This window comes from Saccopteryx bilineata, chromosome 4 (assembly GCF_036850765.1).
Source record: "Saccopteryx bilineata isolate mSacBil1 chromosome 4, mSacBil1_pri_phased_curated, whole genome shotgun sequence".
Taxonomy (NCBI): Eukaryota; Metazoa; Chordata; class Mammalia; order Chiroptera; family Emballonuridae; genus Saccopteryx; species Saccopteryx bilineata.
The window spans coordinates 248,996,153-249,014,111 of record NC_089493.1 but is presented as its reverse complement, the minus strand read 5'-3'; the positions used below and the strand labels follow the sequence as shown (position 1 = coordinate 249,014,111).

The following is a 17,959-nucleotide window of genomic DNA, read 5'->3' as shown; positions in this document are numbered from 1 at the left end:
GTAGTGTTCAGTGGAGAAGGAAGAAATGAACTAATTTATACTTTTTGCTGATAGGACTGATTAAATTTGCCGATGGGACTTGTATATGGGAGGTAAAGGAAGTATTCTCAAATAATACAAAATTTAAAAAACTTTAAATGAGTCTGTTAAAGTGTAATATTCAATGCTAGTATTTTACATGCTAGATCTTGGCAATTTTATCATTTTTATTTTTTTTCCTTTTTTTTAGGCTTATGCATCTGGGTGTGACATTGTTATATTGGGAAGTGATTTTGAAAGGTTACAAATAATCCCAGGAGCTAAACATGGAAATATTCAAGTAGGATGTGTAGACTGTTCAATGCAACAAGGCAAGGTTTGTAATCTTGTGATAATATAAGACATTTTTGAATATGGTTTATGCCAGGATAGTCTATGAAGTATATACTTTCAAAATAAAGCATAATCTTCTCTATGAGTTGACAGAGAACTTTAATACTACTTATTACCTGTATTTAATACTTATTACCTGCACCAGTCTAAAGCTTATTTAAAAATTGATTGACTCAAAGGACAAGATGACAGTCTTCCATCTATTTAAAAATAAACTACTGAAGAGAAATCATTTTGTTAGAGATACGTGTCTGCCGACAGATAATTACGTCTTTGTAATTTCTGGATAAACTTTGTACTAAAATGAAGATAAAGTCTTCTAAAGTCTATAATTTTTTCTTAATTTATTACATGTATATGAAAAGTAAAAAGTAATCTTGAAAGTAAAACAGCAACAACAAAAGAAACAGCATGTGATGCTGTATCAGGTTAAATACGGTTCTATAAAATACAAGTATTGGGAGAGTCCTAACTAATAGGCTGTGTAGTATATAGCTTAATAAAGCACCTGTCATAGGGAGCCAGGCCTAGGTATGGTTTCCTGTGGACTACACTGGGGTGAACTTTACAACTTTATTTAACCCTTTATGTAGTGAGTTTTTTTCATGTTCATTGACCCCTGCGAGTGAGTTTTCTTTCAATATATGAAATTAGTTCCAGTTCCAGTTTTATTAACTTAAAATCATGTTTGTTTGATAACCAATTTATGGAAACAAGCACATACATTTGCCTTTTTTTAATGTTGCCTTACACATTTTTAAAACATATCGATCGAACTCTGTATGGTCAGAAGGCACAAGGATGTACATGAATGTTCGTACTACTCAAACAGTTAATATTTTTGCTAGATAATTAAATACGTAATTTTATTTTAACTATATGATGCCACCAGAACATTTTGTGTGAGGAACCAAAGTGGGCCCAATCCTTTTTTTAAAAAATCTATCATTTCTAATAGACCTGCCAAGTCTGAACATTACTTCAGGGACCTAGTTTAAAGATACTGATGGTAAAAGGAGTTTTGCCTCTTGCAGTCTTTACTTATTTGTTGAACTACTCTTCCTTTTGCTACTCTTGTGCCCCCTTCTCTTTAATACAGTTACAAGTGTCTCGTCTTTCTTTGGTTTACTCATTTCAGTCTCACTGTACTGCAAAATGATCTATCTTATACAATACTAAAACTTGAGATTTTTTTCTTTTTTTTTTCATGTTTGTTTGAGCTCCTAGCTCTAGTTGCTATAATCTTATTATTGTGTAAAAACTCACTTATACCATCTAGACACAGATAGGGTTGGTTAATATTGGAAATGTAATTTTAATAATTTTCAGTATGAATTATCTTTTTGTGATAAGCTAGATTACATGACAGTTCAGGTTAGAATGAAGAGGTCATTTGGTTTTATAATCATTCTGATAAACGGCTTTTTTTTTAACTAGTATCAGTATAAGCAAATGATTCCTTAAGATATCAAGAAGAACATTTTATAAGTTTTGATACATAGGTACTACTATTTGCCTTTAAGAAGGAAATGGTACTTGGTACCACAGGCATCAGTATTTCATCATTAATATTTTTCTTTATAGTACTACCAGATTAATTTTCTTGAGGAAATTCACCTGCATTTATCTTTTTATTCATTTGTTGAAAACATTCTTTGTTTTATTATTCATTGTTTAAAAACATTCTTAGCTTACTATTACCTTAGCTAACTGTTCACCTTATCATGGGGCCTTGAACAACTGGCTCAAACCTGCCTTTTTGGCCTCATGTTCGTTGTTCTATTTAAGGAATCCTCTCTTCTAGCTTGGCTGGTGGTCAGTCACCTCCAACATACCACATTGCCTCTTTTAGTCTTTACATTTGTGTTCATATTATGCCTTATTTCTAAAATTGAATATTTACTGTCCTTTGAAGAAATACTACCTACACTTTAAAGGCCCAAACTAAATACTCCCTCCCAGACCAACTCCATAGATGATTTCTATATCCTAAGGTTCCTCAGAACACTTAAAAATATCCATTGAAAGATTTCTTTCCCCATATGTATGTTACATCTTCATTCCTTACCCCTTCCCTAGATTATATATAATTATTTTTATCATTTATTTATTTAATAATTAATTCATTTAATCTTATTCATTGAATCTGTCTTTCTGTAGGTCTATCTTATCTGTTTTCTGATATTTCAGTGTTCTTCATTTGTGACTCACTCAAACATTAGTAATAACTACCTAATAAAACAGAGCCAGGAAGGGTTATACTCCATTGATTTAAAGGGTCAATTTTAAACATACACAAATAAAATAGAATATTTTAAAAAATACATGCCTTAGAGAGTACACAAAGGAACATATCTAAGTTTTATTTTTAAAAAGTTGAATATATACTCACAGAATTGTGAACTTTGAGGCTAAAAACTGATTTTAAGTCCTATCAAATGTTCTACTTGACAAGGAATACATCATTATATATTCTTCTGTGAGGAATGGAATTAACATTTACTATGTATCTTATAATACTATATAAGATGTTTTACAAATGTTCTTTCAATCCTAAAAATAATTCTATTAGGAAGATAGTACTATACATTTTTATAAACATAGATAGAGAAACTAAGGTTCAGAGAGATTCACTTGCTAGTTACACAGGAAGTGACAGACAGTATGCACTGGGATTCTGATCCAGATACGATGGTCTCTAAAACGGACATTCTCAAGTATTGGTGAATGAAATTGCACATGTGGGCATATTTTTTAAGTTACACTATTAATTTCCTTTGCTCTTTTGATTTATAAGTAAGTTAACTTAGCCATAATTTTTTTTCATTTTTTTTTTGAAGATTGCAGCATGCTATGGAAATGTTCTCTCTGTTTTTGGACCAGTTAACCTACCGAAGCAAAAGAAAAATTTGGTCAGTAACTTATCATTTTTCTTTTAGGAATCGAAATGTCTTGAGTATTAAAAGATGTTATTTTTTAGAGTACAAAGTCAGAATGATCATCAAATAAATTAGTATAAACTGTCCACTATAGTTAACAATAAATGTTAAATGCCACTTTCATGTTAAAAATGTTTAAATCTTTCATTGAAATAGAATTTAACTAAACTGTGCTAATGAATTGTCTTGCAATATTTTTATTTATTTTTGCTCCTGACATTTTTTTTCTGTATTTAAAGAGTCCACAACTTTCTTTGGCAGTTATGATAAAGTTACTGCTGGTACAGACACCATTGTCCAGTCTTAGGTGGCACTTTATTCTTTGCTTTTATGATTTACTTTCACATAGTTTTACTGCCTTATGTATTTTGTTCTTAAAGTTACATGTTTTAACTGCAGAGTCTTACCATACCTCTAGGACTATTTTCTTGAACTTATTATATCATGTAATATTATGGTTAACAGGCCAGTGAACTGTCTTAAGAAATTATAATCAGGAATAGTTCTGAAAGCTGGTTAAATGGTAGTTTATAATTATTGAGGTTATATAGTAGATTTCTTGAGCAGTTTAAATGTCTTTAAATATGACAGACAAACCAGGTTATTTTACCCATCTCCACATCTGCACTGAAGATTAAGTGGGTAATTTAGCACTAGCCAGGCAGCTCAGTTGCTTGGAGCATTGTCCCAATACGCCAGGGTTGCAGGTTTGTTTCCCGGTCAGGGCACATACAAGGATCAACTAGTGAATGCATAAATAAGTGGAACATATCATCAGTGTTTCTGTCTTTCTAAAAAAAAAAAGAATAACAAAATTAAAAACTAGTGATTTAAGCCACGTGACAAAAGATCAGTATAGTGTGGTGCAAAGAGACTTTATTAGGGGTCAGAGGATTGGGGATTTTCTGCTGCGGCTTAGCTGTTTGAGCTAATAAGCAAGGAGCTTTAGAAGACTCTTAACTGAATTCTGAGATTGGTCACTTTCATATTTTTCATGAGCTATTGTAAGGATGACATGATGTCAGAGATTGTGTAGAATATGTTAAAGAACAAAGCAGTGTTTTAATAATAGACATACTTTTATGTATCTTTCATAGTTTTCACTCATTAGTGTCTTACATATTTTCTTTGACTTAGTTTTGTAGCTGTATTTTTTTCTTTTATAATTAAGACCTCAGAGGTCCAAAAAGAAATGTGACTTGACCAATGTGCCACAGAACTAAGAATAAAACCAGCTTTATTGATCCCTAAGTGTGAGCCTTCTTTTCTGTACCTTATATTAATGAAAAATATTTTTCTCTGGATTTATACCCATTTTAAAATTTTATAGATGGGGAATTAACAATTCTCCCCTGTTTTTTATTTGTGTTTAGACATTACTTAATGAATTCAATATTAGAAGCTCTTACAGCATTGTGAATTAGTAATTGACAGTACTGAAACAAAATTTTAAAGGTAGTTGCTCCACTCACAACAATATATTTCAAATAATACTCACTATGTTTATTAAATGAACTAAACTGATTTTTAACAAATCTGTGCATTATGTTAAACTGCCTGTATTAATATGAGTAGAATTGAGATTTTCAGTTTTTGCCCCTTCACTCTTGTTATATGATTGTTTAATATAACAGTGTCAACAACTCATTAAAAAGAGCCTGATGTATTGGTAGGTAGCACTAACTTTGCAGAGAGGGTAAAAGAAAGCCTGACGGCTGAAGAGAAAGCCTGTTCAGATGGAGAAACTGTAGACTTGGAAGGCACACGAAATCTCCTATTCCAGGGTCTACTCAGAGAATCTTTAGATCCTCATAAAAATATATATATATATAAAAAAGATATTTCCATTTCTTTGTACATTCTGGCATATTTTTTTAGGATGGTGGTTCTTTATAAGAGGTACTCTTCAGAATCACTAGTTGATGCATGTGTCCAGATCCTGCCCCAGGAACTTCTAAATCTGTAGTGTGGGGTTGTGTCTAGGCACTGTATATCTAGTTGTAGAGAGGGTTTTGATGGACACTGTGATTGAGAGCCATTTCTTCAAGGCAGTGTTATAAAAAATCATGTGCTGCAGCCACCAGTATCAAATTATCTGGGATATTGTTTAAAGTGCAGAATCTGGTGCCTTGTCTTGAACCTTCTGAGCCTGAACCTTTAGACATACAGTAGTAGGTCTTGGAAATTTGAATTTTTAAAAACATATTTACTGATTTTAGAGAAAGAGGGAGAGAGAGAAAATAAAACCCACTTGTTGCTCCACTTATTTATGCATTCATTGGTTGCTCCTTGCATGTGCCCTGATTGAGGATCAAACCCATACCAGTGGTGTGTCAGAACAATGCTCCAACCAATGGAGCTATTCGGCTGGGGAGGAAATTTGAATTTTTAATAAACATTAAGGTTATTCTTGTACTAAAATATGAGAACCACTACATTAAGAAAGTGTTATGGGCCTCAATCTATTAGAGGTCAGTGAAATCAACCTAGTAGGCCACAACCTGAATATAAAGGAGAATTAAATAGAGTAGAAATGTTAAGAGTACATCACTTATAATAAGGGTAGATTACTTCTGATTGGATTTGTATATTATATATATACTGGTTCACAATACAACATATATTTCTTACTGGCTTTCAGATAAAAAAGTTGAAAACTATTCCTTTAAGGAATGAAAAGACTTAAATTATACATTACAATGGAAGTATTCCATCTCTTCTGAGTTTTCACACATAAGTCTGAGGTCAATAAGAATATTGCCTAAGGTGGAGTGTACTATTATTAGTTGTTTAAATATACTAACAATAGACTTTTGGACCTCCAGGGGTGGATAGTCTCTCAGTAATCTCCTCTACCACATATTCTTATTTTTCTTGACAGAATTAAATGTTTTGTTCTTCTTAAACATGACTGCATGGTCAGTTATACCTAAAGAAAATGCATGTAGTATTAATTATAATGAATATATACATTTGTTTGACAAAAGGTATCAATAATAATTTGATAAATAACCTTTTATTTTATTTTAATTTTAAGAAGTATACAGTCAATGGCAGAAAAGTGGTCAGTTTTTTTCTGGAATCAATAGCACACAATATCACTTGGCATCCCGCCGGTAAGAACAGAAGCAGAATTAACTGAAATGAAATATCACTTTCCTAGCTATTGTTTTTTTACTGTTATGTTTTACAGTTCTACTTTGTGTGAGATTGTGGGGAACAAAAAAGTAATAAAATTGTACTTTTTTCGAACTTATGGTAAAATGAAGATACACTGCAATAGTTTCCAACTATAGGAGGGATACCTATTGTTTTGAGAAGGTGGCATTAATTTCTTTTGGACAAAGTTTGATTGAAGAGGAGGCTTTTAACCTCAGAGAGATAGATTTAACAGTGAAGGTGGGGATAGTGAGAAGGGAAAAAGAGGAATTGTAGGAAGAGTTAATGTGTATTATGTACCAGTTATCTATTTCTGTATTTAAAAACCTTCCAAAGCCATTTTCACCAATTTACCACAATGAGCAGAGCCACAAAGAAAGTGTAAGATAGATTATAATAGATTTTAGTAATTCATTAAGACAGAAGTGAATCTGGTGATGAGATAAGATTGCATCATATTGTAGGAAGCCTTAAAGCAGGGGTCCCCAAACTATGGCCCACGGGCCACATGCAGCCCCCTGAGACCATTTATCCAGCCCCCGCCGCACTTCTGGAAGGGGCACCTCTTTCATAGGTGGTCAGTGGAGGACCATAGTTCCCATTGAAATACTGGTCAGTTTGTTGATTTAAATTTACTTGTTTGTTATTTTAAATATTGTATTTCTTCCTGTTTTGTTTTTTTTTTTACTTTAAAATAAGATATGTGCAGTGTGCACAGGGATTTGTTCATAGTTTTTTTTATAGTCCCGCCCTCCAATGGTCTGAGGGACGGTGAACTGGCCCCCTGTGTAAAAAGTTTGGGGACCCCTGCCTGAAGTCATGGTAAGGGATTTGAATTTAATTCTTTCTAGTTGTCTAATAATATAATTGGTTTTTGAAAGTGGCTAGTGACAAGTGTTCTACAAGAGTTTTCTGTTAGCAGTGAATTAGAAGAATTAGAGACAAGAGGAATGGGAGGGTAAATATATTATTTATAGTTACAATTACCTTTGGAAAGTATGTCTTTACAGTAGTCTGAATGAGAAATAACTTATTTCAGTACCTTTAACATAGTAGGAATATTAACATTAAATGAATAATGAAAGGAAGGAGTGCACAAATATGAAATGCATTTAGCAATAAAATTGACATTACTTGACAACTGGATTTCACATGAGTTTGAAGATATCTATGACCACCAGAAGAAGGAGAGTAAATATGCAACAGTTAGAGTAGAACACAGGTTTTGTTTGCATGTGTGGAATTTGAAGTGCTTTCATATCATATAGCAATGTCCAGTAGAGAGTTAGAAACTGGAGTCTACAACAGTGATTTTCAATCTTTTTCATCTCTCAGCACACATAAACTAGTTACTAAAATCCAGTGGCACACCAAAATATATTTTTTTGCCAGTCAGACAAAAAAAAAAGATATAATTTTGATTCATTCACACCAGACCACTCCTGTGGTATGGGCTATTGTCATGTTTTTATTTGACAATTTAAAAGGATAAGGTCAGTACCCCTACCTAGTCAGGTATTACATGGTTTACAATTTCTTGTGGCATACCATTTGAAAATAGCTAATCTATAATATGAGAAAGAAGTTATCTTTGGAACATAACCAGGTCATCAGTTTAGGTAGAAAAAATAGTTTAAATTTTAATACGGTAGATGAAATATCTGAGGAAAGTTAAGTTATAACACAAATTTTAGAACCTTTGAAAATTTATTATTATTATTATTATTATTATTATTATTAAAGTGTGAGGAGGGGAAATAAACTCCCCTATGCACCCTGATTAGGATACATCTGGTGATCCCCATCGGGGGCCAATGCTCTTCCCATCTGAGGCTGATGTTTTGCCCATCTGGGGCCGATGCTTGCAACTCAGCCATTTTTAGCTCCTGAGGTGGAGGCTTCATGAAGCCATTCTCAGAGCCTGGGGCCAACATGCTTATATCAGTTGAGCCATGGCTGTGGGAGGGGAAGAGAGAGAGGGAGAGAAAAGGTGAAGGGGAAAAGGAAGGGAGAGAAGCAGATGATCGCCTGTCCTGTGTGCCCTGACTGGGAATGGAACCTGGGACTTCCATATACCAGGTCAATGTTCTACCTCTGAGCCAACCGGCCAGGGCCAGAAATTTTATAAGAGAAGACTATCACCTGGCTGGTGGTGGCACAGTGGATAGAGGGATACTGAGGTTCCAAGTTTGAAACCATGAGGTCTCCGGCTTGAGCATGGGCTCATCTGGCTTGAGTGAGGGCTCTCCAGCTTGAGTGTGGTTTCTCTGGCTTGAGTGTGGGATTACCAACATGATCCCATGGTCGCTGGTTTGAGCCCAAAGGTTGCTGGCTGGAAGCTCAAGGTCACTGGCTCGAGCCCAAAGTTGCTGGCTTAAACAAAGGGTCAAGGCACATATGAGAAGCAGTCAGTGAATAGCGAAAGTGATGCAACTATGAGTTGATGCTTCTCATCTCTCTCCCTTCTTCTTTCTCTCTCTCTCTCTCCCCACCCCACTGGGCAAAAAAAGAGATTATCTTTGAGATTTTTATTTAAAAATCATACATTGTCTTAAAATGTTTCTTCTCATGAGATTTTAAGATTTATGTATAATAGCTGGTAACCTGCATGTATATTTTATACATAGAAAGAAAAGAGGTCAGAGCTGGGTTCGAATTCAAAATTTAGTACAAGATTTTGGCATAGCGTGATTGTAGGTCCTAGTTTATGCCTGTTATTCTCATTTAATTATTAAATGTGTTACCTTCTACTCTCACAAGTGTTCTATTTGGATGATAATTTACAGTTGCTAAGTTATGGCACTATAGTCTGTTGTAATTCTTTGTTTACATGGTTCGTTTTATTTTATTTTATTAGACAAGGAATGAAATTTATTTGTTTCAGTATTTTAGTTATTTTTAGGGACCCAGGATATATTAAGCTCTCAATAAATGTTACATATTTGACTACAGTTTTGTGATCATAAACAGATTACTTAATAGGTCAAGAATGGTTAATTCATAAATTAAGATAATATGTAGTTCACAAAATAGTTTTTCAGTGATCAAATAAGGCATTACATAGGGAAGTATTTGGTAATTGATAAAATCTTATAGAAATATTGTTAGCAAGTAAACTGGTTACTTGAAGTATCATATTAACTGCAATAAAATCCCTTAATATTTGAATTGAGTGATAATTTTTGTACCCTTGGTCTGTTGGTACTAAGGTTTTAGAGGATAGCATGAATGTTAAATTCCTCTAAAATCGGCATTACAGAGTAGTATTAAAAGGTAGTTACTTCTTTTTAATATATCTACTAGTGACTTGACAATAGCTCATGACCATTTGCTTTTTGAACTATGATTGAGTTAAAATTCACATAAAAGTTTATTATTTTTCTTTTTAATATACAGAAGTTTAAAATTTAGAATTTGTTGAGGAATATCTTATAGCTGAAATAAATATTTGGGAGCTATTAGTAAACTTTGTAGTTATTTATAAATATGATTTTAAATATCTTACCTGAAATATTTGTATTTTGGTTTTGATCAGTATTTACATATTTATGTGCCAGGTACTGGGATATAAAGAAATTTTTTTTCAAATGATGATACTAATCTGACTATAATGCTTTTTGCATTGTCTCAGAAACCACTATTGTATTTTGCTGAAATCATAACTTTCTGTTCTAGGTTTTTATGTTTTTTCTTCCTTTTATAATATCCACACCTCTGCCCTTTGTGTTCAAATCAATATATTTTATACCATACCTTACGTACTTTTGTTTCATTCTATACCAGGTATTAATTATTTTGTATTCTGTAGTAAATTCTTAATCTTTCATGGAATGATTTTATTTTCTGTTTATGTTAAAGAAAACTTGTAAAAACTGAACTCAGAAATACACAGAACAGATTGGTAGTTTTCAGAGATAGGAAGTAGATAGTGGCCAAACTACGATAGAGTGGTCAAAAGGCATTAATGTCCAGTTATAAAAGAAATAAGTCCTGGGGATATAATATCCAGCACAGTGACTATAATTAATAATATTGTATTGTTTATTTGCAAGTTACTAGGAGAGTAGATCTCAAAAGTTGTTATAAGGAAAAAAGTCGTAACCATGTGTAGTGATGGATGTAAGCTAGATTTATTGTGATCATTTCACAATATATATAACTATTTAATCATTATGTTACATACCTGAAACTAATATAATGTTATTGCCAACTATATCTCAAAAAGAAAACTTATGTCTGTTGGTAAGCTAAACAGTGGAATAGTAATCATATTTAAATGGAAAGTCTCATTAATACTTTCTGTGCTATTTTTATCTGCCTGAGAGACTTTTCCCCTAGTTGTTACTATTTATTGAGCTTCTGCTAAGTGTCAAGCCTGTGCTAAATACATTATACATTTTATAGGTAATCCTTACCACAACTCTACAGATTTTTAATTTTATAGATGAGAAAATTGAAACTCAAAAGCTGCCCAACTAGATTCAGTTCACATGCTAATTAAGTGATTTATTTGAGAATTAGACACAAGGGTTTTTGACCTAACATCTATGTTTTGCCAGAGACCCACTTTCCTTTTGAAATAAAATGTATTTCCAGAGAGACACCAATGTATAGGCCGTAATTGCCAAGATGAATGCTTTATTTATTATCAGCATTTTGGCCAAAATTGCATCTCTTTCTTTATCTTTTTTGTTTGTTTGTTTGTTTGGATGATAGCACAGCATTCTACTCAGTTACCTAAGTCATAAAGCTGAAATATGTCCTTGAAACCTATTGTCTATTCCTGTTTTTTAGTTGGTGTTAAGCTTTGAAAATTCTGCTTTTGAAATGGCTTTCAAATCCTTGCTTAGTACTTTAATGTTTGATTTAGATTCTCATGAATTTCTATCAGTATTATTACAATTAACCACGTTTCTCTGTCTTATGTTTCCTCTAATCTTGTCTCTCACTAGAGTTACTTTCTAAAATGGATCTTTACCCTTCTTTGTGTACTGGAATCTTTGAAAGTATGGTGAAAATTATGGACTGTCTCTCTAGAAAAATGCACATACTCTACATGTAACTTTTGCATATCTTATTGAAGGGAGGTTCACAGGCCTTGTTAAGTATCTCTGTTGATACCCCTCACCCCAGTTGAGACCCCTTGTTCTAAAATACAGATCCACTTATGTAAACTCCCTCCCCCCACTTAAAAACCTTTAATTCCACGTACCTACAACAAACTCCAAACTACTTATGAGCATCAGAAATGTTTCATAATCTGTCTTCAGATTTCTTTTTCCAACCTTATTTATTTTTCCAGTCAAGCCATTCTTGGGCATATATTTGAATTTGCATGTCTTCATGCCTCTGTTCATAGTATTTCTTTACATAAGGTAAACTCATTATGAAAAGAACAGTGTTACATTTGTCATGGCATCCTTTGTGCCTGGCAGTGTCTGGTACAGAGAAAATGTTCATTAAATATTTGTTGAATAAGAGATTATAAAATCTTGTTTTTTCCCAAGTTGTTTCAACAAAGTTAAAATACAACTTTACTCCCCCTTCCCCCTAATCTTGTTATTTGACTTTTTAGAAGTTGTTTTTATCTTTATAGTATTATATGAAACTGTTGAGTGCGTAACTCACTAAATATTTAAATAATAAGTGGTGAATAACATATTTTTAGGCAATCGTCTTTTAACTGGTTCTAGCTGTTTGCAACTCTGGTCTGATTCCACCTTGGAGAAGCCGACTGAAGATGGAAATCTGGATAAAGCAGATCTTCACTGTGGAGACTGGAGCTGCATTTGGCATTGCAAGTAAGCAGTTAATCAGGGGATAAAACCAACAAGCCTGTTCCATGTGGTTTTATTATAAATGCATTTTAGTTTTGTAAAACCACACTGACGTAAAAAGTATTATTTTTTATTCTGTGACATGACTTTTCCTATATACAGAGGATTTACCATTGCCTGTGTTCTACAGATTTATTTGTTTTTACTTGTTGAATAAAACAATTACAAAGAAACGAAAGAAATGTGTAAGGCCTATATGAAGATTATTAAATAGAACTTGCTAATTTATACAAAAGGAGAGAGACACTTATGCTTTTGAATGAAAGTTTTTCTATTGTGAAGAGGTATATTTTTCCCTAAGTAATCTGTATATTAAACATAATTTTAGTCAAAATCCCATTGTAATTTCTCTTTTAACCAAAGTTCTAAACAATTTTTAATTGATATGAGTAGACAGATTGAGCAAAGGAAAAAAAAAAACTCAGACCCAGACAGCAGTGTGATGATTACAAGAGTGAAGGAGGGAGAGGTAGAGAGGGTGAGGGGAGATCAGTGGTGATGGAAGGAGACATGACGTGGGGTGATGAGGACACAACAGAATATAGATCATGTAGTATAGAATTGTACACCTGTATAATTTTATTAACCACTGTCACCCTCATTCAATTAAAAAGAATTTAAAATATTTATAGATAAAAAAATAAATATGAGGAGAGGAAAAAAATGAACAGACAGTTTGAGGTTCAGGGTTAGACCCGGTTATATACATGGAGATTCGGCATATACGGTGGTATTTTACGTCAGTGGGCAAACTTACTAGCTCTATGGATGTGAAAATGAAGTTAGAGTCTGTGTTATATCTGGCACCAAAATAAATTTCAAAGGAAGGACAAATTGAATTTCTATACAATGAAACAAATATTATAAATATAGGTGAATATCCAGTATTGATAGCAACTAGCCATACATCACTGTTGAATACTTGAAATGCAGCTTACCCAAAATTGAGATGTGCTATAAGTATGAAATACACACTGGATTTCAAAAACTTAGCACAAAGCGTGTAAAATATTCTATTATTTATTGACTACATGTTGAAATGGTAATATTTTTGACATCTATTTTAGCTTAAAAAATTAATTTCACACCTGTTTCTTTTTATATTAAAATGTGACTACTAGGAAGTTTACATATATGGCTAACGTTTGTCATTTATGTTCTATTGTAACGGAATAAAAAGTGCTGCTTTAGAGTCAGGGAAAGACTTAGGTATGACACCAAAACTAGAAACTGAAAGGAAAGGAAAGGAAAAACTTGATCATTTTTCTGTATTAATAAAAAGTTTCTGTAAATCAAAATGACCATAAAGAAAAAAAACAAAAAATTGAGAGGAAATATTTTTTAAACCAAAGTCTTAGAAAAGAAACAGATATCTCAATAGTGAACAACAATGGACAATGAAGAGAAATATTTTTTTATTTTTTTTTGCATTTTTCTGAAGCTGGAAACAGGGAGAGACAGTCAGAAAGACTCCCGCATGCGCCCAACCGGGATCCATCCGGCTCTGCCCACCAGGGGGCGATGCTCTGCCCCTCCGGGGCATCGCCATGTTGAGACCAGAGCCACTCTAGCGCCTGACGTAGAGGCCACAGAGCCATTCCCAGTGCCCGGGCCATCTTTGCTCCAATAGAGCCTTGGCTGCGGGAGGGGAAGAGAGAGACAGAGAGGAAGGCACGGTGGAGGGGTGGGGTGGAGAAGCAAATGGGCGCCTCTCCTGTGTGCCCTGGCCTGGAATCGAACTTGGGTCCTCCGCATGCTAGGCCGACGCTCTACCACTGAGCCAACCGGCCAGGGCTTTGAAGAGAAATATTTTAAATGGTAATACATATGAATCATAAGCATATTAAGTGTTGATCTCACTTTATATCAAGAAATGAAGCCTGACCAGTGGTACCACAGTAGATAAAGCATTGGCCTGGAACACTGAAGTTGCTGGTTCGAAACCCCAAGGTTATTGGCTCTGAGCGTGGGTCAATAAAATAATGGAGGTCTACACGTATTGATACATAAAACTTCATAATATATCTTTTGTGTGTCTGTGTGTGACAGAGAGAGAGAGAGAGATACAGAGAGAGGGACAGATAGGGACAGACAGGCAGGAAGGAGAGATGAGAAGCATCAATTCTTCGTTGCGACTCCTTGCTTTCTCATATGTGCCTTGATGGGTGGCTACAGCAAAACAAGTGACCCCTTGCTCAAGCCAGCAACCTTGGGCTCAAGCTAGTGACCTTAGGCTTCAAGCCAGTGACATTTGGGCACAAGTCAGTGACCATGGGGTCATGTCTGTGATTCCACACTCAAGCCAGCAACCCTGAGCTACAGCTGGTGAGCCCATGCTCAAGCCAGTGACCTTGGGGTCTCAAATCTGGGTCCTCTGTGTCCCAGTCTGATGCTCTATCCACTGCGACACCACCTGGTCAGGCCATAATGTATCTTTAAATAAGTAAATGTTGCAAAGCAAACTGTTGATGTGGCCTCAGTTTCTATACCCTCTTCCCCCACACCCTCCCATAGGAAATAGAGAGGAAGAGCAGACAGATGAATCTGGAAATCTTTATATTAAAATATTAAGTGTGGTTTTGCCTGAGAATTGGTGTCATGGTATCGGTGAAACTAAAGATGGTTTTATTTTTTTCTTATTCATCTGTATCAATATTTTATAGTATGTATTTGTTACATTTAAAATCAGGAAAAATATATTTGTATTTGGAATGAACTGTGACTGAATTAATCTCTGGCCTGCTTTACAAATAATTTTAGGATGCATCTAAGCATGAACTTGGATAAGGAAAGGAAGGCAAAGATAGTGAGAGTCTTGGGATCAACATTTATGAGTAGCCAAAGGGAAAGGCTGTGAACAGAAATGAGCCAAAACTCCTTGGAGAAGAAGAGCAAGTACTCACCAAGTATATAGGTGAAGCTGGAAGGCTCAGTCCCTGACGGTCACTAACCCACACGTAATCTGTATTTAGTCACATGCTACCATAAAGCAGAATGCTTTTTAAAATATTAGTTTGTCCATGAAAATGTATTTTGGAATACAGATTATTTATGGTTCTGGAAATCAGATATCCAGATTAAAAATATAACCATTCTTTCACATTCTGAGGGAATGAGAGCTATGACTCTTAAATTTTAAGGACTGATAAGTTATTCTTTGCATGATTCTTATACATGAATATTTTTACATAAAAATAATCTTTATATTTAATTTAGTTATATTTTTTAATTTTATAATTATGAGCTATACTTAAAAGTAAGTGTAAAACTTGTGTTATCAAAAATTTTATTATTTGAAGAAATTGCTGAATATTGTTTAATGGAGTAATATTGCTTTCTCATTGAATTTTTCTTAATAATTATTCCTTATATCTTTAATTTACAGAACTGCTTCCCAAATTTATTTAATGAAATTTTCACCAGATGGGGAATTTTTGCCACTGCTGGGAAGGTAATTTATGAAAATGCTATTGACAGATTGTGTTTATGGTTATTTGAAACTTCAAAAAACTTAGAGTTTTATTGTTTTATTTAAGTTGAAAATATTTTGTTTAAAATGTGAAATAGTAAAATTTGGTTCAATATGACTTTATTAAAAGGCAGTATGGTATAATTGAAATAGCATAGACTTAAAGGTAATCTGTCATTATTAAAACTGCCATTTACCAGCTTTTTGATATTGGGTAAATATACTGCTCAAAAAATTAGGGGATATTTTATAGCTTCATATTCATTTTGAAATATCCTGTAACTTTTGTGAGCAGTATAGTTAATTTCTTTGTGCTTTGGGATTCTCATTTGTAAACTGAGGATAAAAAAACCCTACTTCAGATCATTCATCATAGGGTTAATTTAGACAGTAGAAGTAAAGTGATTGGCATGGTGTCTTGCATGTAGAATACTATCAATGAACTATTGCACTATTTATATTATCTTTTTTTTTCTGAAGCTGGAAATGGGGAGAGACAGTCAGACAGACTCCCGCATGCGCCAGACCGGGATCCACCTGGCACGCCCACCAGGGGCAAAGCTCTGCCCACCAGGGGGCGATGCTCTACCCCTCAGGGGCATCGCTCTGTTGCGACCAGAGCCACTCCAGCACCTGGAGCAGAGGCCAAGGAGCCATCCCCAGTGCCCAGGCCATCCTTGCTCCAATGGAGCCTCGGCTGCGGCAGGGGAAGAGAGAGACAGAATGGAAGGTGGGGCTGGGGGTGGAGAAGCAAATGGGCGCTTCTCTTATGTGCCCTGGCCGGGAATCGAACCCAGGTCCCCCGCACGCCAGGCCGACGCTCTACTGCTGAGCCAACCGGCCAGGGCCATATTTATATTATCTTTAAGCTGACATATATTAAGGATTAAGATATAAGAAATTACAGACTTTCTAGAGCAGTGGTTCTCAACCTTTCTAATGCCATGACCCCGCAATACAGTTCCTCATGTTGCGGTGACCCCAAACCAAAAAATAATTTTGGTGACTACTTCATAACTGTAATTTTGCTACAGTTAGATTCGGAATGTATTCTCATTGCTTTAGGCGACCCCTGTGTTTTGGTCGTTCGACCCCCGCCAGGGTCACGACCCACAGGTTGAGAACCACTGTTCTAGAAGGACATTTGTAATAATTTTCTTTGTCATTACCTATTGATTTTAGAATAATGTATTTCTTTGAAAATATTTTATTTTTAATTATTGGTTCACAGAGCAGTTAATGCACAACTGAAGTTACTGTTCTCATTGCTCAAAGCCTTCTGCAGGTTAAGAATGTGAGATACGTACTCTAAATCCTCAGTGAGGTTTTTTTAGGAGAGAAGTGGAGCTGTTATTCTGATTGACTTTAAAGGTGGGAATGCAATTATGGCTTAAGAGTAAAACCTGGTACATTTTAGTCTCTCTTGTTCCCTTATTTCCCAGATTAGGAGGTGCAATTTTTATTTTACTTAGGTTATTTTATATAGTAGTAGTTTTTAAATGCTTATTATCATCTTAAATATTTTCTTTGTACATCATGTGATAATTCATGAAAACTGCCCTTTTCAGACATTATTAGTCTTTGTAAGTCTGTTAGTGGTAATGCTTTCTTATTTGATATTTGGGTAAGTGGAAAAAGAACCCGTAACTTATCTTTCAGTCTTTTCTGAATGACTCCATTTTCCATACTGTATGGTAACTAGAATTTTCCTTGAACCAACCCTTGCATAATGTACACATTCACACATTTTAATTCTCAGAGCACAATAAGGAATGCTAATAGAAAAGTATCAGAATCAGTGGTTTTCTTCTCAGTTCCTCCATGCTCAACCCCTTTTCCCATCCCTGTTTCTGCAATTGGAGAGAAAAATCTTACATTTGCTATTTAACTTAATCATTAAATCTGATGTGGATGTTTTTCCACGTTTGTTTGTTTTTTTTCTCTTAGGATGACTGTCTTTTAAAGGTATGGTACAATGTAGAAAACTGGCGGACAGCTGTTACCTCTCCAGATAAAAGTTCAGAAAAACAATCCCAAGGAGAAATTGACTTTTCTTTTGTATATCTGGCCCATCCTCGAGCTGTAAATGGATTTTCCTGGCGTAAAACCAGCAAATATATGCCTAGGTCAGTGGATTAGTAATTTTTCTCAGTATTAAGAAAACATCATCTTTGGGACTTTGA

General features: G+C 34.4%; 1 protein-coding gene across 1 annotated transcript in view; it reads left to right on the top strand.

Moving 5' to 3' along the window:
- The first annotated feature begins 233 nt into the window (after nt 1-233).
- The window catches only part of LOC136335669 (dmX-like protein 1), a 61,721-nt gene continuing 43,995 nt past the window's right edge, over nt 234-17,959 (top strand). The window contains 8 exon segments of the mRNA XM_066276815.1: nt 234-355; nt 3,213-3,288; nt 6,352-6,380; nt 6,382-6,427; nt 12,139-12,271; nt 15,693-15,736; nt 15,739-15,758; nt 17,724-17,902. Coding sequence (XP_066132912.1) covers nt 341-355; nt 3,213-3,288; nt 6,352-6,380; nt 6,382-6,427; nt 12,139-12,271; nt 15,693-15,736; nt 15,739-15,758; nt 17,724-17,902 — 542 coding nt within the window. The 5' untranslated portion in view covers nt 234-340.